This window comes from Oncorhynchus masou, chromosome 1 (assembly GCF_036934945.1).
Source record: "Oncorhynchus masou masou isolate Uvic2021 chromosome 1, UVic_Omas_1.1, whole genome shotgun sequence".
Lineage (NCBI taxonomy): Eukaryota > Metazoa > Chordata > Actinopteri > Salmoniformes > Salmonidae > Oncorhynchus > Oncorhynchus masou.
In genome coordinates, this window is record NC_088212.1 from 33,534,196 (window position 1) to 33,558,126 (window position 23,931).

The window sequence follows — 23,931 nt, forward strand, 5'->3', positions numbered from 1 at the left end:
GCGCGGGACTCCAGTAGCCTAGATGGCGGTATGCCTCACTAATGTACCCGCTGCCATGACCAACGAAGAAGACTGTTACCCATAGTGCTTTGCGTTGGAACTGGAAACTAGGAGCTTAATGGATAAATGAACGTTCTGGATTTTGTTTACAGTATTTTATATCGTTTTGGTGAGTATATCGTGTGTTGTGCCTGCAATAATTGTTATTGATACTTTGATAGCTAGCTTGTGTATTTACTAACTTTAGCTGGCTAGCAACTCCATCGTTATAAAACATTTGCCATTTTGGCCAGATCATAGGTATAAAGGACTCATCATGGATAACTCAGTTTGGCATGGAGATAGTCACATATTGCCTGGAAAGCCGACATTGAATTCTACGTCGGCAGCATTGAGCGTTTGAATCAGGAAAGTTAACTCATGACCTCTACAAAGCCTCCACTTTTACTGGTTGTCCGACCATGCGGTTGGCCCTTTTGGCGGTAGGCATGTAAAGACTATATACACATAATTGTAATTACATCAACTTTTCAAAGCGCTGGTAGCGCAAGTGTGTTCAGAGTTATCATCTGAAGCATGCGCAGGAGCATGTAAACACGTGCACGGCGCATGCTTCAGGTGCTATAAATTTGAATGCATCATAATCACAGCATTAATCATGCTACAACGCACCAATATGATCTCGCTAGCTCCTGCGTGGCTTTGCTCACCTCCTTGCTGGTTCTACGCACTGCTTCATTTGCTCCCACAGTAAACGACATTATTTTGGGAGAGTTATAGCTTTGATATTTGCACAACTGAAAGCATTCAAGTGAAATGTCTCCCGCATTTAACCCAACCCCTCTGATACCATTCAATTGACTCCATTCCAGCCAATTATTATGAGCTGTCCTCCACTCAGCATCATCCACTGTACTTAACCGGAATCCAGAAAATGAATGGGGAAAGCAAACAATGTTATACTATTTGTTATATTCTGTTAATTACTGATGTCCCCTTTAAGGATGGAGCACCCTTGGTCATGCGCAGTGTTCTAAATTAATCTGGTACTAACTCGTTTGAGTAAATGTGAAGCTCCAGTTCAATTGCTTTGTATTCCGTCTGTCTTATTATATAAATAAGTATTAAGACACTACACTATTGATAGTTTCAGCTGATTTCAGGGTTTGTATATTGATTCGATCTCAAATGTCATCTGATGCATTTGTTCCAGACTGAATTTTTGAATCAAACTTTTTGCCGCTAGCTCCTGATATCAGGGCATTAAAACTCCTGAAATCGCCAAGTGCGCCCAGCTATATCCTGCCCCGAGTTTGTTCTCCATGGTTAAGCTAGCTGGCTAGTTTAACTATGCTGGTTTTAGTCATCTTGGCCAAACTTCTTAAATACTGCATTGACTTAACGAGTCACACAATCATGCAACTTTTTCGCTGGAACTAAGCTTAAATGCATTGTTTAGTTGAATAGTCGTGGCTGCTGGTTCGAGCTATCTGTCGTGTCGTAAGACAACGGTGGCGAAGGATATCATTGCTACTTAATTAAAGTAAAATATTTAACTTTTTGGGTGACAACCAAATTCACAGAAATGTTAGTTATATCTGTCACTAATTGAACGTCGTGGATCTGTTCTATTTGCACTATTTCTATGCTTCCCAGTCTGAAGTTTTGTTTTTGCGTACAATGTGGTTATTTAAAGTATTTCAGCGGTTTCGATGGTACAATGATTCTCTATACTTTGTTTTGTCGATCTGAAATTCGGCAAACTATTCAATGTTTCTACTCGGAAATGGCGGAGCGATTTCTGCATAATGTACCTTTATCGCAGATCCAAGTTCCGTTTTGAGCTCCACCGGAGTCATTGGCTAGGGTTAGCTGGACGTTTCTGACTGGTCTTGGAACTGTGACAACGGACAGCCTCTACCCGCATTGCTCGATGGGGTATCTAGTGATTTTTTTTTTTTTTTTTGCCATCACAGCCAGATATGTACAGTCTTGTACCATTAACCTTTTCTAAACTGATATATTTATTGATTTACAGTGCATTCAGAAAGTATTCAGACCCCTTCACTTTTCCACATTTTGTTTACCTTAACCGTATTCTTAAACTGATGAAATATCCCCCTCCCCCCTTAATCTGCACACATATCCCCATAATTATAAAGCAAAAACGGGTTCAGAATTGTTTTGCACATTTATATATTTTCTTTTACAGAAGTCACATTTACGTACAGTTGAAGTCAGAAGTTAGATTACACCTAGGTTGGAGTCATTAAAACTCGTTTTTCAACCATGCCACAAATTTCTGGTTAACAAACTATAGATTTGGCAAGTCTGTTAGGACATCTACTTTGTGCATGAAGTAATTTTTCCAACATTATTATTGTTCAGACAGTGAAATTTCACTATCACAATTCCAGTGGGTCAGAAGTTTACATACACTAGTTGACTGTGCCTTTAAACAGCTGGGAAAATTCCATAAAATGATTTCATGGCTTGAGAAGCTTCTGACAGACAAATTGACATCATTTGAGTCAATTGGAGGTGGAGATGTATTTCAAGGTCTACCTTCAAACTCAGTCGCTTTGATTGACATCATGGGAAAATCGAAATAAGTCAGCCAAGACGTCAGAAAAATAATTGTAGACCTTCATAAGTCTGGTTCATCATTGGGAGCAATTTCCAAACGCCTGAAAGTACCATGTTCATCTGTACAAGCAATAGTACGTAAGTATAAACTCCATGGGACCACGCAGCTGTTATACCATTCAGGAAGGAGACTCATTCTGTCTCCTAGAGATGAACGTACATTGGTGCAAAAAAGTGCAAATCAACTTGCACAATTTGGTGGCTGACTAAATACTTTTTCCCCCACTGTATATCCACAGTAAAATGAGTCCTATATCGACATAACCTGAAAGGCCACTCAGCAAGGAAGAAACCTCTGCTCCAAACCCACCATAAGAGCCAGACTACGGTTTGCAACTGCACATGGGGACAAAGTTCATATGTTTGGAGAAATGTCCTCTGGTCTGATGAAACAAAAATAGAACTGTTTGGCCAAAATGACCATCGTTATGTTTGGAGGAAAAAGGGGGAGGCGTGCAAGATGAAGAACACCATCCCAACCGTGAAGCACGGGGTGGCAGCATCATGTTGTGCGGGTGCTTTGCTGCAGGAGGTACTGGTGCACTTCAGAAAATGGATGACATTATGAGGAAAGAAAATTGTGGCTATATTGAAACAACATCAAGACATCAGTCAGGAAGTTAAAGCTTGGTCACAAATGAAAAATGACTCCAAGCATACTTCCAAAGTTATGGCAAAATGGCTTAAGGACAACAAAGTCAATATATTGGAATGGCCATCACAATGCCCTGACCTCAATCCTATAGAACATTTGAGGGCAGCACTAAAAAAGTGTGTGCAAGCAAGGAGACCTACAAACCTGACTCAGTTACACCAGCTCTGTCTGGAGGAATGGGCCAAAATTCACCCAACTTATTGTGGGAAGCTTGTGGAAGGCTGCCCAAAACGTTTGACCCAAGTTAAACAATTTAAAGGCAATGCTACCAAATACTAATTGTGTATGTAAACTTCTGACCCACTGGGAACGTGATGAAAGATATAAAAGCTGAAATAAATCACTCTACTGTTCTGACATTTCACATTCTTAAAATAAAGTGGTAATCCTAACTGACCTAAAACAAGGGAATTTTTACCAGGATTAAATGTCAGGAATTGTAAAAAACTGGTTAAATGTATTTGGCTAAGGTGTAGGTAAACTTCTGACTTCAACTGTACAAGTATTCAGACCCTTTACTCAGTACTTTGAAGCACCTTTTGGCAGTGATTACAGCCTCAAGTCTTCCTGGGTATGACACTACAAGCTTGGCACACCTGTATTTCGGTTGGATGGGGAGTGTTGCTGCACAACTATTTTTAGGTTTTTCCAGAGATGTTCGATCAAGCTCTTGCTGGGCCACTCAAGGACATTTCAGAGATTTGTTCTGAAGCCACTCCTACGTTGTCTTGGCTGTGTGCTTAGGGTCATTGTCCTGTTGGAAGTCTGAGGTCCTGGGCACTCTGGAGCAGGTTTAAGTATTTCAGGACTTTGCGCCATTCATCCTTCCCTCAATCCTAACTAGTCTCCCAGTCCCTGCCGCTGAAAAATATCCCAACAGCATGATGCTGCCACCATGCTTCACCATGGAGATTGTGCCAGGTTTCCTCCAGATGTGCCGCTTGACATTCAGTCCAAAGAGTTCAGTATTGGTTTCATCAGACCAGATGTTTTTTTTCTCATTGTCTGAGTCTTATGTGCTTTTGGCACATTCCAAGCGGGCTGTCATTTGCCTTTTACTGAGGAGTGGTTTCCATCTGTCCACTCTACCATAAAGGCCTGATTGGTGGAGTGTTGCTGATATGGTTGTCCTTCTGGAAGGTTCTCCTATCTCCACAGAGGAACTCTGAAGCACTCTGAGTGACCATTGGGTTCTTGGTCACCTTCCTGACCAAGGCCCTTCTCCCCCGATTGTTCAGTTTGACCGGGCGGCCAGCTCTAGGAGGAGCCTTGGTGGTTTCAATCTTAAGAATGATGAAGGCCACCGTGTTCTTGGGGACCTTCAATGCTGTATAAATGTTTTTGTACCCTTCCCCAGATCTGTGCCTTGAGACAATCCTGTCTGAGCTCTATTGACAGTTCCTTCAACCTCATGGCTTGGTTTTTGATGTGACATGCACTGTCAACTGTGGGACCTTTATATGGACAGGTTTGTGCCTTTCCAAATCATGTCCAATCAACTGAATTTAACAAAGGTGGACTCCAATCAACTCGTAGAAACATCTCACGGATGATCAATGGAAACAGGATGCACCTGAGCTCAATTTTGAGTCTCATAGCAAAGGCTCTGAATGCTTATGTAATTAAGATATTTTAGTAATTTTTGTTGTTGACATTTGCAGAAATTTCTAAACCTGTTTTCACTTTGTCATTATGGGGTATTGTGTCAATTGAGGAAAAACATACATTTAATCATTTTTAGAATAGGGCTGTAACATAATGTGTAAAAATGGAAGAGGTCTGATTACTTTTCGAATGCACTGTAAATCTGACTTTATTCGTGTGAGTAATCCAAGAATGATACGTGTTAATTGACACGAACGCCAATGGCTAAATTTCCTCCGATCTCCTCATCACCACTCTATTGCCATTGAGGGTTTCCACCATGCTTCCGTTGTCAACTGGGTAGGGATTTCTATAGGTTTTACAGACACTATAATGGCACAGAAAAAAAGGCAAATCCTCGATCTCTATGGGCCAGAGATAAGAATCTCCATTGGATTTTTATTAGTCCCCATTATGTATGTTGCCCGTACATTGCCAATGGGCTGTGCGGTGTATTCTGGGTACAATCCTGCAAAGAAAGCACTCCTTCAAGTCAATTGGGTGCAAGCACAAAAACCCAACATGCGCATGAATTAAGTGAACTAGAAGCTCAACATTACAAATATTTTCTGAGATTTGAGAATTAATTCTCTGTAATGTCATGATTTCAAAGCTATAATACATGTACTTTCGAGGAAAATATGCATGTTTCTCGACTCACTCGTACTTTTTAAATGGATTGTGTGACGATTTATCTTAGCAACTGCGTTACGCAGCATGACAATGAACATGATTGGTTGACAGTCTGGGTGGGGTGTTATGTTTCTCCATTCATTGGCCACTGGGATTCCTATCTCCTCTTTTCTCCAATATCTCTGTCGTGCCTAGCGTATCTAGCTAGTTTCTATATAAATACGTTTTCTCTATTTAGTGTCCTCTGACCTTCACAAGCCATGTCTGACGCCCTGAAGAAGCGCAAGTCGAAAGTGCTCCGCAGCGAGACGGGCACACCGGAGGGGAAATGCGGCCGTGGAGAAGGGGACCAGGTGAGCACTAGTCTCTCTAGACAGATGGGTTACCTTCCACAATATACCAATGATGCTGTTGTCTGGGTTTTCAAATCTAGGTGAGCAAAGGAGTGAACAGCAGATACGGGTGGGCGGGCGCAAGTTGAGAACTGTAGGGCGAGGGGAGGCAGAGAAGTATGGAGGGAGCGTTACTGAAATTGACTGTGTGTTTTCAGGACATACGTGTGTACAGTGAGGAGGTGGAGCTGGATGGCAGGGACCCTGAAGAGGACTACCAGCAGTATAAACTGACCTGTGAAGCTCTGGCCAAACTGATGAACGACATCCAGGAGCTGAAAGCCAACGGTGCCAAGGATGGGGTGAGACACACACTCAGTCAGAAAATGAGTGTCCTTTACAATCAGACGCTACTCCGTCTTATAAGAGAATTGCTCTAACCCCATGATGGCTGCCCTTCCCTCCAGTGTGTTGAGGTAGAGGAGAAGAGGATGCAGAGCTGTATCCACTTTATGAGCCTGAAGAAACTCAACCGCCTGGCTCACATGAGACTGAAGAGGGGGAGAGACCAGACACACGAGGTACATATACATACAGTGAGGTCCAAAAGTATTTGGACAGTAGCAAGGTTTCCATCCAGTTGGTGACAAATTTTCATGCAAATATTCTAGAATCCACATTAAGAAAATGCGTTTATTTTCCCACCAATAGTGGGTTGACACCAAATGGACTTGTTACGGGTAAACAATCAGTGCATGATGACTTTTTACTTTTTCACTCAAGTTTTCATGTACCAAATAAAAATCTAAAGTTCAATGTGTTCCCATCACATTTTCAACTATACAGATACACTACATGGCCAAAAGTGTGTGAACACCTGCTCGTCGAACATCTCATTCCAAAATCATGGGCAATTAATATAGAGTTGAGCCCCCCCGTTTGCTGTTATAACAGCCTCCACTCTTCTGGAAAGGCTTTCCACTAGATGTTGGAACATTGCTGCTGGGACTTGCTTCCATTCAGCCACGAGCAGTAGTGAGGTTGGGCACTGGTGTTGGGTAATTAGGCCTGGCTCGCAGTCGGCGTTCAAATTCATCCCAAAGGTGTTCGATGAGGTAGAGGTCAGGGCTCTGTGCAGGCCATTCAAGCTCTTCCACACTGATTTCGACAAACCATTTCGTATGGACCTTGCTTTGTGCACAGGGGCATTGTCATGCTGGAACAGGAAAGGGCCTACCCCAAACTGTTGCCACAAAGTTGGAATCACAGAATCGTCTAGAATGTCCAGAATCGTCTATGCTGTAGCGTAAAGATTTCACTTTACTGGAACTAAGAGGCCTAGCCCAAACCATGAAAAACAGCCCCTGACCATTATTCCTCATCCACCAAACTTTACAGTTGTCACTATGCATTCGAGCAGGTAGCGTTCTCCTGGATTCCGCCAAACCCAGATTTGTCCGTCTGACTGCCAAAGAATGCATTTCCATTGCTCCAGAGTCCAATTGCGGCGAGCTTTACACCATTCTAGCCGACGCTTGGCATTGTGCATGGTGATCTTAGACTTGTGTGTGGCTGCTCGGCCATGGACACCCGTTTCATGAAGCTGCTGACAAGTAGTTATTGTGCTAATGTTGCTTCCAGAGGCAGTTTGGAACTCGATAGTTTGTGTTGTAACAGAGGACAGACTGTTTTTAAGTGCTACGTGCTTCAGCATTTTGGTACCCTTCCCCAGATCTGTGCCTCGACACAATCCTGTCTCGGAGCTCTACAGACAATTCCTTCGACCTCATGGCTTGGTTTTTGCTCTGACATGCATTGTCAACTGTGGGACCTTATATAGACCGGTGTGTGCCTTTCCAAAAAAAATGACCTTTTGATTTTAACTAGGCAAGTCAGTTAAGAACAAATTCTTATTTTCAATGACTGCATAGGAATAGTGGGTTAACTGCCTTGTTCAGGGGCAGAATGACAGATTTTTTTTTTTTACCTTGTCAGCTCGTGTATTCGATCTTGCAACCCTTCGGTTATTAGTCCAACGCTCTAACCACTAGGCTACCCGTCGCCCCCAAATCATGTCCAATCAACTGAATTTACCGCAGGTGGACTCCAAGTTGTTGAAACATCTCAAGCATGATAAATGGAAACAGGATGCACCTGAGATCAATTTTGAGTCTCATAGTAAAGGGTCTGAATAATTAGGTAAATAATGTATTTTAGACATTTTTGTTGACATTTGCAAACATTTATTAAAAACCTGTATTATGTGGGGGGTGGGTTAATTTAATACATTTTAGAATAAGTCTGTAACGTAACAAAATGTGGAAAAGGGAAGAAATCCAGTTATGCCCTCCAACGAACCATCAAATCAAAGAGTAGAAGGGGGACAATGCAAATAGTCTGGGTAGCCATTTGATTAGATGTTCAGGAGTCTTGTGGCTTGGGGTAGAAGCTGGTTAGAAGCCTCTTGGACCGAGACTTGGCGCTCAGGTACTGCTTGCCGTGCGGTAGCAGAGAGAGCAGTCTGACTAGGGTGGCTGGAGTCTGACAATTTTTAGGGCCTTCCTCTGACACCGCCTGGTATAGAGGTCCTGGATGGTAGGAAACTTGGCTCCGGTGATGTACTTGGCTGTACGCACTACACTCTGTAGTGCAGTTGCCATACCAGGCAGTGATGCAAGCGTCAGGATGCTCTCGATGGTGCAGCGGTAGAACGTTTTGAGGATCTTAGGACCCATGTCAAATTTTGAGGAGGAATGGGTTTTGTCGTGACCTCTTCATGACTGTCTTGGTGTGCTTGGACCATATTAGTTTATTGGGGACGCCAAGGAACTTAACTCTCAACCTGCTCCACTACAGCCCCGTCAATGAGAATGAGGGTGTGCTCGGTCGTCCTTTTCCTGTAGTCCACAATCATCTCCGTTGTCTTGATCGCGCTGAGGGAGAGGTTGTTGTCCTTGCACCACACAGTCAGGTCTCTGACGACCTCATTATAGGCTGCCTCATTGTTTTTGGTGATCAGGCCTACCACTGTTGTGTCATCGGCAAACTTAATGATGGTGTTGGCATCGTGCCTTGCAGTCATGAGTGAACAGGGAGTACAGGAGGGGAATGAGCACGCACCCCTGAGGTGCTCCCGTGTTGAGGATCATTGCGGCAGATGTGTTGTTACCTACCCTGACCACCTGGGTGCTGCCTGTCAGGCAGGCCAGGATCCAGTTGCAGAGGGAAGAGTTTAGTCCCAGGGTCCTTAGCTTAGTGATGAGCTTTGAGGGCACTATGGTGTTGTCAATGAGTAGCATTCTCACATGGTGTTCCTTTTTGTCCAGGTGGGAAAGGGCAGTGTGGAGTGCGATAGAGATTGCATCATCTGTGGATATGTTAGGGTGGTATGCAAATTGGAGTGGGTGTAGGGTTTATGGGATAATGGTGCTGATGTGAGCCATGACCAGCCTTTCAAAGTTTTTCATGGCTACATGTAGTCATTTATGCAGATTACCTTTGTTCTTGGGCACAGGCACTCTGGTTGTCTGCTAAAAACATGTTGGTATTACAGAGTCAGACAGGGAGAGGTTGAAAATGTCAGTGAGACACTTGCCAGTTGGTCAGCGCATGCTCAGAGTACACGTCCTGGTAATCCGTCTGGCCCTGCGGCCTTGAGAATGTTTACTTGTGTGAAGGTCTTATTCACATCGGCTGCGGAGAGTGTGATCACACAGTCGTCCGGAACAGCTGATACTTTTCATGCATGTTTCATTCTTACTTGCCTCGAAGTGAAAATAGAAGTAGTTTAGCTTGTCTGGTAGGCTTGTGTCACTGGGCAGCTCTCGGCTGTGCTTCCCTTTTGTAGTCTGTAATAGTTTACAAGCCCTGCCACATCCAACGAGCTTCAGAGCCGGTGTAGTACGATTGTAGGCATCAGGATCATGTCACGTTATCACTGCATTCAAATTGCCATTGATAAAATTAAATTGTGTCTGTTGTCCATAGCTTATGCCTGCCCATACCATAACCCCACTGCCACCATGGGGCACTCTGTTCACAACGTTGACATCAGCAAACAGCTCGGCCACACAACGCCATACACATGGCCTGTGTTTGTGAGGCTTGTACATACTGTCAAATTCTCTAAAATTGTGTTGGAGGCTGCTTTTGGTAAAGAAATTGATGTTAAATTCTCTGGCAACAGCTCTGGTGAACATTCCTGCAGTCAGCATGCCAATGGCACGCTCCTTCAACTTGAGACATCTGTGGCATTGTGTTGCGTGACAACTGCACATTTTAGAGTGGCCTTATATTGTCCCCAGCACAAGGTGCACCTGTCTAATGATCATGTTAAACCTGTTTGGGAAAGGCGTGCCACTAGTGGGACACCTCGACAACATCCGGGGAAATTGCAGAGCGCCAAATTCAAATTAAATTACTATAAATATTTAACTTTCATAAAATCACAAGTGTAATACATCAAAATAAAGCTTAACTTGTTGTTAATCCAGCCGCCGTGTCAGATTTCAAAAAGGCTTTACGGTGAAAGCAAACCATGCGATTATCTGAGGACAGCGCCCCGCATACCAACACATGAAAAACATATTTCAACCAGGCAGGTGCAACACGGAAGTCAGATATAGCGATGTAAGAAATGCCTTACCTTTGAAGATCTTCTTCTGTTGGCACTCCAAAAGGTTCCAGTTACATCACAAATGGTCCTTTTGTTCGATAATGTCCTTCTTTATATCCATAAAAACTGTTTAGCTGGTGCGCTTCAGTCAATAATCCATCCAGTTTCCCTTCATCAAAATGCATACAAAATGAATCCAAACGTTACTAATAAACAATTCAAACAACGTTTATAATCAAACCTTAGGTATCCTAATACGCAAATGAATGATCAAAAATAAGACTGAGATTAGTATTCTGAATTATCTCCGGTAATGAACAAGCACGTGCTTTCTTCCACACGCTTGGAAACACTACAGCCAAAATGGGAGCCACCTAGAAAAACTACAATTTCTGGGTAATTTTTCCAAAAACCAGCCTGAAACTATTTCTAAAGACTGTTGACATCTCGTGGAAGCCCTAGGAACTGCAATTTGGGAGGACTTGGACTTATAATTATAGTGCGAGCCATTGAAAACAGTGGTAAACTGAAATTATTATTTTTTTGGGATGGTTTGTCCTTGGGATTTTGCCTGCCATATCAGTTCTGTTATACTCACAGACATATAATTTTAACAGTTTTAGAAAACACTCAGGTTTCTATCTAAATGTAATTATATGCATAGCTTCTGGGCCTGAGTGACAAGCAGTTTACTTTGGGCACGCTTTTCATCCGGATGTGAAAATACTGCCCCATGTCCCAAAAGTTTTAATCGGATTCTTGATATGCCACACCTATCAGGTGGATTGTTTTTCTTGGCAAAGGAGAAATGCTCACTAACAGGGATGTAAACAAATTTGTGCACAACAGTTTAGAGAAATAAGCTTTTTGTGCATATGGAACATTTCTGAGATCTTTTATTTCAGCCCATGAAACATGGGACCAACACTTTACGTGTTGCGTTTATGTTTTTGCTCAGTATAGTAACACAAGATATAAAATAAACAAGAATGGAGCTCTATACAGGGTGTACCAGTGCCAGGTCAATGTGCAGGGGTATGAGGTATCGGAGGTAGATATGTACATGAAGGCAGGGTAAAGAGACTAGGCATCAGGATAGATAATAAGAGTAAGAATAGAATACAGAATAGCAGCAGCAGCACATGATGAGTTTGAAAGTGTGTGGCGGGGGGGGGGGGGTGTACGTTATAGTAGTGGGAGTGTTTTTACAGTGCTTTCAGGAAGTATTCACGCCTCTTTACTTTTTCCACATTTTGTTGTGTTACAGCCTGAATTTAAAATGTTATTAAATTGAGGGATTATTTTTGTCACTGGCCAACACACCGTACCCCATAATGTGAAGGTGGAATAATGTTAATTCACAAACATAATAAAAAATGTTTTTTTGTGATACATCCAACAAGTTTGCACCCCCCCCCCCCAACACGCAATAAAGACCGCTAACCTCCCCTGTTATTGGTAATGGTGAGAGGTTAGACTGTCTTGGGGTAAGATCTTTGTGCCTCTAACTTTATCACTCATCATTCTTCACAATTCATTCAACATTATCCATAGTCATGAATGTAGAAGTGTTAAACATTCTATTATTATTTACAAAAAAAGTGACTCAAATGACACAGTGCATTATTTACCATTCATTCCTATTAGGCACAAAATAATATAAAACACAACCAAAACAAATGGCAAATGCATCCATCAAGCTTGATGTAGTCATTGCGTGCTAGGAATATGGGACCAAATGCTGAACTTGCTGTGATTTCTAAACAGTTCACCTGATATGGATGAAAAATACCATCAAATCAAAGCTGACAGTCTGCACTTTAACCTCCATAGTCATGTGCTGGAGTAAAGAGACAAAACATAACATTTGTCACTGTCCAAATACTTTTAGACCTCACTGTATATATATACTTTCAAACGTTACATTATAGAAAACCCTCTATACACCCACGGCAAAAGCATCTAATACCCCTTCCTCCCCTCTCTCCCTCCAGGGCAAGCAGAGAGTGGATGTGTTGCACCTGCAGCTCCAGAACCTGCTCTATGAGGTCATGCACCTGCAGAAGGAGATCAGCAAGTGTTTGGAGTTCAAGTCAGTACCACTGGGGGGGGGGGTCTAATTCACATTTCCTCCAAGTCTATAGGGCTAAGTCCAGGAATGAGAAGCTTCGAGAGTATTGGTCTTTTCTAAGTTGTTGATTTTTGTTTGTGTCCAGGTCTAAACATGAGGAGATAGATCTGGTGAGTGTAGATGAGTTCTACCAGGAGGCCCCCCCTGAGATCTCCCGCACCCCCCTCACCAAGGACGACCCCCACCAACTCACACTGGCCAGGTTGGACTGGGAACTGGAGCAGAGGAAGAGGTGCCACATACACTGAGACACTGTTGTTCCTCTGTAGGTTGGCTAAGCAGTACATGAACTCCCACTTTTCTCTGGTGTGTGTGTAGGCTGGCTGAGCAGTACAAGGAGTCTCTGTCCAGTAAGGAGAAGATCCAGAAAGGCATTGAGGTGAAGAAGGAACACCTGAGTTCTCTACAGCCTGGACTCAACGCTATCATGCAGGTAACACACACACACTCTCTCACACCCCCTAGAACCTGGACACAATGCGATTACACAGGAACAGTGACGCAAAGTGAACTTAAATATCCCTGGACAGAACAACACCAGTTCCACAGAGCTTTTACAAGTCCAGGTTTCTGTCTGGTATGGATGGCAGGACTTGTGCAAGATAACATGCACTGCAGGCAGGGCCTTCTGAAATGGCGTTGTAACCAGAATGTAACCTTCCAGGCCTGAAACCTAAACATGTCTCACTCCCAAAGGCATCCCTCCCGGTTCAGGAGTACCTGTCAATGCCATTTGAACAGACCCAGAGACAGACAGAGATCGCCCGCCACCTTCCCCCCTCTCTCTACGTCCTCCTGGTACAGGCCAGCGCTTACGGACAGGCCTGCGGTGAGTGTTTTTGTATGTTTACTTACATTTTGTGGAAAGTTTGATCATACGCACATCCTTAAACTTTAGGCGCTGGGCTAGTAAAGGATGCTTGTAAAGAACAGGAGGGCCTGCACACTGTTTATGCTCTCAGTTCACCGTTTTATTGACAACGTATCAATCCAAAACAGCTCTTCGCCTGCTTTACTTTCTTGTGAACACGATTTATTTATTTTTTTCCTTTGTCAAATGATCAATTTTGTGGCAGGACAAGTCCAGGGACATGTGGTTTTCATGTTTCCATTTGTGTGTGTTTCAGATAAGAGCCTGAGTGTGTCCATCAGTGGAGATGTGGACGAGGCCAAAGCTCTGTCTAAACCTCCAGAGGACTCCCAGGGTAAGACTGCAGCATGCCTGGATGCCTGTTAATGACGTGTGTGTGTGTGTTTGACAGGGCAGTGATTATTTTTTTGTCTGGGCAGTGGTGAATTAATGAATTGTGTTGGTATTGAAAGGTGTGTGTGTTCTGATTTCTCTCCTCTCTAGATGATGATTCTGGTGACTCTGATGCAGAGGAGGAGCAGGAGAAGACGGTCTGTCCCACACCATACTGCCACTAGAGGCCCTTCTAATACCATTCTGTACACACACAGACACGCGCACACCCACACACACACACACGCACACCTCAGTGTCAATGAGTTCACCTATTCTCTACACACATTGTTCAAACAACATCTGCTGACACACACAATGTTATAGCAGACAGTGAAAGGAGGTCTATTGAGCGCTCCCTGATAGGTGCCATGTGGTGGGTTCTTGGAAGCATGGATAAGATGGGTCACTGTAACCCAAGCCCACCCACAGTTGGCAGTCATACTCCTCACACACACACTCCTTCACACACACCTTACACACTCCGACACATACAGCCAAGCTCTTTTTATAATTTATTTATTCATCTTTTTGCTGAAGACAACTGTCTGCCTGTGATTTGCTTGGTCACATTACTGCTGCTCTGTCACTACACCTCAGCTGACCCTCCCTCCCTTCATCTAGTCTTTCTCTGTGAAATTATTCTGAGGTGAAGGGCAAGCCCAGGTTAACTCTGTCCTCCTTTAGCCGGCTGCAATGATCAGTTAGGATTATAGATTGTGTCCCAAAGAGCACCCTACTCCCTATATAGTGCACTGCTTTAGACCAGGGCCAGATATCCGTACATCTGATTAATTAAGCAATAAGGCACGAGGGGTTGTGGTATATGGCCAATATACCACGGCTAAGGGCTGTTCTTATATTGGCCATATACAGTGCCTTGCGAAAGTATTCGGCCCCCTTGAACTTTGCGACCTTTTGCCACATTTCAGGCTTCAAACATAAAGATATAAAACTGTATTTTTTTGTGAAGAATCAACAACAAGTGGGACACAATCATGAAGTGGAACGACATTTATTGGATATTTCAAACTTTTTGAACAAATCAAAAACTGAAAAATTGGGCGTGCAAAATTATTCAGCCCCCTTAAGTTAATACTTTGTAGCGCCACCTTTTGCTGCGATTACAGCTGTAAGTCGCTTGGGGTATGTCTCTAGCAGTTTTGCACATCGAGAGACTGAAATTTTTTCCCATTGCTCCTTGCAAAACAGCTCGAGCTCAGTGAGGTTGGATGGAGAGCATTTGTGAACAGCAGTTTTCAGTTCTTTCCACAGATTCTCGATTGGATTCAGGTCTGGACTTTGACTTGGCCATTCTAACACCTGGATATGTTTATTTTTGAACCATTCCATTCTACATTTTGCTTTATGTTTTGGATCATTGTCTTGTTGGAAGACAAATCTCCGTCCCAGTCTCAGGTCTTTTGCAGACTCCATCAGGTTCTTCCAGAATGGTCCTGTATTTGGCTCCATCCATCTTCCCATCAATTTTAACCATCTTCCCTGTCCCTGCTGAAGAAAAGCAGGCCCAAACCATGATGCTGCCACCACCATGTTTGACAGTGGGTATGGTGTGTTCAGGGTGATGAGCTGTGTTGCTTTTAAGCCAAACATACCGTTTTGCATTGTTGCCAAAAAGTTCAATTCTTTAAACAACACTTTTTATGGATATCTTTAAGAAATGGCTTTCTTCTTGCCACTCTTCCATAAAGGCCAGATTTGTGCAATATACGACTGATTGTTGTCCTATGGACAGAGTCTCCCACCTCAGCTGTAGATCTCTGCAGTTCATCCAGAGTGATCATGGGCCTCTTGGCTGCATCTCTGATCAGTCTTCTCCTTGTATGAGCTGAAAGTTTAGAGGGACGGCCAGGTCTTGGTAGATTTGCAGTGGTCTGATACTCCTTCCATTTCAATATTATCGCTTGCACAGTGCTCCTTGGGACGTTTAAAGCTTGGGAAATCTTTTTGTATCCAAATCCGGCTTTAAACTTCTTCACAACAGTATCTCGGACCTGCCTGGTGTGTTCCTTGTTCTTCATGATGCTCTCTGCGCTTTTAACGGACCTCTGAGACTATCACAGTGCAGGTGCATTTGTACGGAGACTTGATTACACACAGGTGGATTGTATTTATCATCATTAGTCATTTAGGTCAACATTGGATCATTCAGAGATCCTCACTGAACTTCTGGAGAGAGTTTGCTGCACAGAAAGTAAAGGGGCTGAATAATTTTGCACGCCCATTTTTTTCAGTTTTTGATTTGTTAAAAAAGTTTGAAATATCCAATAAATGTCGTTCCACTTCATGATTGTGTCCCACTTGTTGTTGATTCTTCACAAAAAAATACAGTTTTATATCTTTGTTTGAAGCCTGAAATGTGGCAAAAGGTCGCAAAGTTCAAGGGGGCCGAATACTTTCGCAAGGCACTGTACCACAAACCCCTTAGGTGCCTTATTGCTATTATAAACTGGTTGCCAGCATAATTAGAGCAGTAAAAAAAAGATCTGGGGTCATTCCTGTCATGTACGGTCTGATATACCACAGCTGCCAACCAATCAGCATTCAGGGCTCGAACCACCCAGCTTAAAATGAGCAGTAGAACGTGATGGCCTGATAAAATACTAATGGTAATACTCCCCCCTTTGTCTGTCTGTAGAAGAGGAGGCGACCTACTACAGGTGGTCAGCTGGATGATAAGAGACGTGAGATGCTGAAGAGACACCCTCTCTCTCTTTGCCTGGACCTCAAATGCAAAGGTACACACTCACTGTTCCTGTGTGACAGGCAGCAGGACCCTGTCGCTGCTTCTCAGTCTCCCTGGGACAGTAGAGGAGAGAGGATCACTCAGCGACATATGATAGGACTGTTAGGAACTGATATTAATTGTGCTGATGAGGATTCTGTGGACAGTGTATATGATGATAAATAGGTGGGTTCTTGTATTTGTCCTATTTCGATGATGGTTCGGTGCATAGATGACAGTGAATAAACTGTTCTTGTCCAATGGGCAATGACATCACTACAGAGGTTACACAAGGTCACCTCTCCTCTCCTGCCTCTGCAGTCAAGACAGAACCCAATGACACCCTGAGAGACTGACACACACACACACACACGCATACACTGCTTTTAATGCAGCAAACAGCCAAAAACTGCCCGTGGTTTAGAGGACAACAGACAGAGCAAGAGGCTGATGAAAATATATCTAGAATAAGGTGTGACTGCTGCAGCCCTACACTGCTGCCAGCTCCACCTACACGCACTGTCCGCACCCGCTTGCCTATCAGTGGATGGATGAAGTTACGCCTGCAATGCTGAACCTCCTTCTCCATCTCCCCCTCCCTCTTCTCATCCCCATTTCCTTTCTTCTGCCCCTGGTCTTCTCCCCCTGTCAGCAGGGTATAAACAGTCCCTCTTCTCCTTGGCTCAACCTGTCCTATACAGCTACCTACACAGTAGCACTACATGGCAGAGTGGGGCAGTGACCCCATGACATCATACTATACATTGTACTATATAATTAAGTGGCAATTCACACTGAGATGACTGTTGCAGTTGGAAACTTTTGGCAGAGAGGCAATTTACCGTCCACAGTACATAGATAGCATCCCGCTCACATAGATACGCGTCCCAACTCCCTGTTTGCCAAATAGAATATACATATATACAGTGGGGCAAAAGGGTATTTAGTCAGCCACCAATTGTGCAAGTTCTCCCACTTAAAAAGATGAGAGAGGCCTGTAATTGTCATCATAGGTACACTTCAACTATGACAGACAAAATGAGAAGAAAAAAAATCCAGAAAATCACAATGTAGGATTTTTAATGAATTTATTTGCCAATTATGGTGGAAAATAAGTATTTGATCAATAACAAAAGTTTATCTCAATACTTTGTTATATACCCTTTGTTGGCAATGACAGAGGTCAAACGTTTTCTGTAAGTCTTCACAAGGTTTTCACACACGGTTGCCGGTATTTTGGCCCATTCCTCCATGCAGATCTCCTCTAGAGCAGTGATGTTTTTGGGGATGTTGCTGGACAACATGGACTTTCAACTCCCTCCAAAGAAATAAATACTTTTTTGCCCCACTGTATATTTAAGTAGATGGCATCATGCTCACCGACACACCCAGTGAACCTACTCTTTCTCTCTCTGTCTCTCTCTTTCTCTGTCTCTCTGTGTGTCTCTGTTTCCAGACGGCAGTGTGCTGCATCTGTTCAACTACTACCTGATGAACCTGAACATCATGACTGTCAAAGCCAAAGTCTCCACCGCCACAGACCTCACTGGAGCCATCAGCGCAGGGTACGTCTCAGTGACCCGTGTTTGTTGGAGCTTGGAGTGTGTGTGACCTGTGCTGTAACAATTGTGTTCTCTCTCTCTCAGGGAGCTGTTAAATTCTGACACGCTGCTCAACTGCCTGTATGCCAATGACCAGGGCCGCGAGACACCCAACCCCGCTAACCGTTACCAGTTTGATAAAGTGGGGTATGGATGCCTCCCTAATGCCAGACCCCTGTATACACACCTTGTACAATTGCTTCAGTATCAATACACATATTGTAGGATCAGTATGGCTGATTATGTTGTTTTCTTGCAGGATTAGTTCGTTTGGAGACTACGTGGCAGAGTTGGGTCATCCCTACCTGTGGGTGCAGAGTCTAGGAGGACTGCAGTTCCCAAGTGATGCCCCAGAGGTGTGTGTGGGTGGCCCTGCCATTGTGTATAGTAAAATGGCTTTCTGTGTGTGTGTCTAACCCTGCTATATGTGTGTGTGTTTTTCAGGGTTTGCGTGCAGGCAGTTCTCTTAGTGCCAGTCACATGGAGAGCACCATGAAGCTGCTGAGAGGACGAGTCCAGTCACGCCTGGCCCTGCACAAACAGTTCTCCTCACTAGGTATACAAACGCCTGGCCTGACCATAAACAGTTCTCCTCACTAGGAACACACACGCCTGGCCTGACCATAAACAGTTCTCCTCACTAGGAACACACACGCCTGGCCTGACCATAAACAGTTCTCCTCACTAGGAACACACACGCCTGGCCTGACCATAAACAGTTCTCCTCACTAGGTATACACACGCCTGGCCCTGCACAAACAGTTCTCCTCACTAGGTATACACACGCCTGGCCTGACCATAAACAGTTCTCCTCACTAGGAACACACACGCCTGGCCTGACCATAAACAGTTCTCCTCACTAGGTATACACACGCCTGGCCTGACCATAAACAGTTCTCCTCACTAGGAACACACACACGTCTGGCCTGACCATAAACAGTTCTCCTCACTAGGAACACACACGTCTGGCCTGACCATAAACAGTTCTCCTCACTAGGTATACACACGCCTGGCCTGACCATAAACAGTTCTCCTCACTAGGTATACACACGCCTGGCCTGACCATAAACAGTTCTCCTCACTAGGTATACACACGCCTGGCCTGACCATAAACAGTTCTCCTCACTAGGTATACACACGCCTGGCCTGACCATAAACAGTTCTCCTCACTAGGAACACACACGCCTGGCCTGACCATAAACAGTTCTCCTCACTAGGAACACACACGCCTGGCCTGACCATAAACAGTTCTCCTCACTAGGAACACACACGCCTGGCCTGACCATAAACAGTTCTCCTCACTAGGTATACACACGCCTGGCCCTGCACAAACAGTTCTCCTCACTAGGTATACACACGCCTGGCCTGACCATAAACAGTTCTCCTCACTAGGTATACACACGCCTGGCCTGACCATAAACAGTTCTTCTCACTAGGAACACACACGCCTGGCCCTGCATAAACAGTTCTCCTCACTAGGTATACACACGTCTGGCCTGACCATAAACAGTTCTCCTCACTAGGTATACACACGCCTGGCCTGACCATAAACAGTTCTCCTCACTAGGTATACACACGCCTGGCCTGACCATAAACAGTTCTCCTCACTAGGTATACACACGCCTGGCCTGACCATAAACAGTTCTCCTCACTAGGTATACACACGCCTGGCCTGAGCACAAACAGTTCTCCTCACTAGGAACACACACGCCTGGCCCTGCATAAACGGTTCTCCTCACTAGTTATACACACGCCTGGCCTGACCATAAACAGTTCTCCTCACTAGGAACACACACGCCTGGCCTGACCATAAACAGTTCTCCTCACTAGGAACACACACGCCTGGCCCTGCATAAACAGTTCTCCTCACTTGGTATACACACGCCTGGCCTGACCATAAACAGTTCTCCTCACTAGGAACACACATGCCTGGCCCTGCATAAACAGTTCTCCTCACTAGGAACACACACGCCTGGCCCTGTATAAACAGTTCTCCTCACTAGGAACACACACGTCTGGCCTGACCATAAACAGTTCTCCTCACTAGGTATACACACGCCTGGCCTGACCATAAACAGTTTTCCTCACTAGGTATACACACGCCTGGCCCTGCACAAACAGTTCTCCTCACTAGGTATACACACGCCTGGCCTGACCATAAACAGTTCTCCTCACTAGGTATACACACGCCTGGCCTGACCATAAACAGTTCTCCTCACTAGGTATACACACGCCTGGCCCTGCACAAACAGTTCTCCTCACTAGGTATACACACGCCTGGCCTGACCATAAACAGTTCTCCTCACTAGGTATACACACGCCTGGCCTGACCATAAACAGTTCTCCTCACTAGGTATACACACGCCTGGCCCTGCACAAACAGTTCTCCTCACTAGGTATACACACGCCTGGCCCTGCACAAACAGTTCTCCTCACTAGATATACACACGCCTGGCCCTGCACAAACAGTTCTCCTCACTAGGTATACACACGCCTGGCCTGACCATAAACAGTTCTCCTCACTAAGTATACACACGCCTGGCCTAAACAGTTCTCCTCACTAGGTATACACACGCCTGGCATGACCATAAACAGTTCTCCTCACTAGGTATACACACGCCTGGCATGACCATAAACAGTTCTCCTCACTAGGTATACACACGCCTGGCCTGACCATAAACAGTTCTCCTCACTAGGTATACACACGCCTGGCCTGACCATAAACAGTTCTCCTCACTAGGTATACACACGCCTGGCCTGACCATAAACAGTTCTCCTCACTAGGTATACACACGCCTGGCCCTGCACAAACAGTTCTCCTCACTAGGTATACACACGCCTGGCCCTGCACAAACAGTTCTCCTCACTAGGTATACACACGCCTGGCCCTGCACAAACAGTTCTCCTCACTAGATATACACACGCCTGGCCCTGCACAAACAGTTCTCCTCACTAGGTATACACACGCCTGGCCCTGCACAAACAGTTCTCCTCACTAGGAACACACACGCCTGGCCTGACCATAAAGTTCTCCTCACTAGGAACACACACGCCTGGCCCTTCACAAACAGTTCTCCTCACTAGGTATACACACGCCTGGCCTGACCATAAACAGTTCTCCTCACTAGGTATACACACGCCTGGCCTGACCATAAACAGTTCTACTCACTAGGTATACACACGCCTGGCCCTGCACAAACAGTTCTCACTAGGAACACACACGTCTGGCCTGACCATAAACAGTTCTCCTCACTAGGAACACACACGCCTGGCCTGACCATAAAGTTCTCCTCACTAGGAACACACACGCCTGGCCTGACCATAAACAGTTCTCCTCACTAGGAACACACACGCCTGGCCTGACCATAAAGTTCTCCTCACTAGGAACACACACGCCTGGCCCTTCACAAACAGTTCTCCTCACTAGGTATACACATGCCTGGCCTGACCATAAACAGTTCTCCTCACTAGGTATACACACGCCTGGCCTGACCATAAACAGTTCTACTTACTAGGTATACACACGCCTGGCCTGACCATAAACAGTTCTACTCACTAGGTATTCACACGCCTGGCCCTGCACAAACAGTTCTCACTAGGTATACACACGTCTGGCCTGACCATAAACAGTTCTACTCACATTTCTCATCTCCAGCTACACACACAAACCTGTCTCCTGCAGGCTGTTGGTATTGTTTGTCTGTTTTCAGAGCACAGTATAGTTCCAGTGTCCACAGAGTGCCAGCACCTGTTCCCTGCTAAGGTTCTCTCCCGCCTGGCTCGCTGGACAACCATGTCACATCAGGAGTACACAGTAAGACACGCACAACCTCCCGTTTTGTTTCATCTCGCTACGCAATCGAGGAGTACACAGGAAGCGCACAATCTTGACTACAACTCAACCTCGCACTCACTATAACTTCTGACTCTCATTGGCGCTGCGGTGTAGATGGTGTCGCTATAAAAAGCATTGTGTAAATCAAGGCGGTTTAATTAAGTAAAACGTATACTGGTAGCTTACTTTTCTTCGTGTGTTCTATCTCTCTCTAGAATCTGCCGTTCACGCAGCATGTGTCAGATGCAGGTCTGGCTCGGGAAACGGACCTGTTCTTCATGGCTGTGGTGGAGAGAGGAACAGGTAAAGATCAGGACCCAAAGAGATGATTCACTTCTTAAAATATGAAGACATTCCTGACGAAATGGAGGCCTCTCTGTTTTCTTTGTTTGGACCATAAGATAAGAAAAGACCATAAGAAAAGTCTGGAACCATAAACTATTTATCTCCCCCCCTCAGCTCGTCTTCAGGCTGCAGTGGTGTTGAACCCCCGTTATCCAGAAGTCTCTCCTCTGTTTGCTCTTTCACTCAGCTGGAAGGGCGACTGCAGCGGACGTACAGATGACAACCTTAGAGTGAGTGTATATACACACACACACACACTCATCACACACTGAATATGAGACCCTAACCCAGGGGAGGATCTCTATATTCTGTTATGTCCTTTGATGTCACTGGTTAGTCATGCACACCGGCTGTGACTGACATGTGTATCCCCTCCCCCAGGCCATGGAGAGTGAGGTGAATGTGTTTAAGTCAGAGCTCCAGGGGCCCCGCCCAGGGCACCAGCTGCTGACCAATCAGGTGGCTCGTCTCTGTGTCTGTCTGGACGTATACCTGGAGACCGACGGACAGGATGACAGCGTGGAGGGACCACGGGAGTTTCTCAGAGAGAAGATGTGTCTACGCACCGTAAGGTACGTACATACACACACACACACGCGCGTACACACTCCTACACTTTTTTCGCAGCAATTCTGACAGCGTGTTTCTCTCTGGTTGTGTTTCAGGGGTCCGAACCGTCTGAAGCCGTTCAAGTACAACCACCCCCAGGGCTTCTTCAGTCACCGCTGACCTCCCCCTTAACCCCTATCTCTTCACCTCTTATATCTTACAGCTGATTTCATAGCCCACCTAGGGCTTCTTCAGTCACCCCTGAACTTGACCTTCTGCCTCGTCCCTGCCTTCATATCCCCCTGTTTTTTAATACACCGTAGTTTTGTCTGTTTTAGTTTCACACATTCTGTGTGTTGGTTGGACAATAAAAAGATAGTGATTTTGTTTGAATCAGCAAGTTCTTGGTGTTTTTGTGTTATTCTTCGCTGCTATGATTTATGTTCAGCTGTATTCTATCATGAATTACCTCTCCTTTCTTCTTTTAGCTATTGCATATTTCATAATCTCTCCCTGCCTTCCCTCTCTCCTCTCTCTCTCTCCCTGCCTTCCCTCTCTCTCTCTCCCTGCCTTCCCTCTCTCTCTCTCTCTCTCTCTCTGCCTTCCCTCTCTCTCTCTCTCTCTCCCTGCCTTCCCTCTCTCTCTCTCTCTCTCTCTCCCTGCCTTCCCTCTCTCTCTCTCTCCCTGCCTTCCCTCTCTCTCTCTCCCTGCCTTCCCTCTCTCTCTCTCTCTCTCCCTGCCTTCCCTCTCTCTCTCTCCCTGCCTTCCCTCTCTCCCCCTCCTTTTTTTCTTTTCTCTGCCTCGGATCACATTATTTTATGGCTTTTATTATTTTGGCTCAGCACTTCTCTAAGCTGACTCATGACCACTGGTTCTGGAAATACAGAGAATACATTATCACACACACCTAAAAATGCATTCCCTGTCCTGTAGTTAGTGTAGTAAGAGCTGATAAC

General features: G+C 44.9%; 1 protein-coding gene across 1 annotated transcript; it reads left to right on the top strand.

Moving 5' to 3' along the window:
- The first annotated feature begins 78 nt into the window (after positions 1–78).
- Positions 79–23,375, top strand: LOC135542521 (THO complex subunit 5 homolog). The gene is made up of 20 exons (XM_064969549.1): positions 79–169; positions 5,817–5,931; positions 6,129–6,272; positions 6,378–6,491; positions 12,520–12,617; positions 12,742–12,888; positions 12,975–13,089; positions 13,353–13,485; positions 13,784–13,861; positions 14,011–14,057; positions 16,559–16,658; positions 18,102–18,210; positions 18,292–18,393; positions 18,506–18,602; positions 18,691–18,802; positions 21,957–22,060; positions 22,297–22,384; positions 22,541–22,656; positions 22,808–22,998; positions 23,092–23,375. The coding sequence occupies exons 2-20, from the start codon at positions 5,839–5,841 to the stop codon at positions 23,153–23,155; spliced, it is 2,052 nt and encodes a 683-aa protein (XP_064825621.1). The 5' UTR covers positions 79–169; positions 5,817–5,838; the 3' UTR covers positions 23,156–23,375.
- The last annotated feature ends 556 nt before the right edge of the window (positions 23,376–23,931 follow it).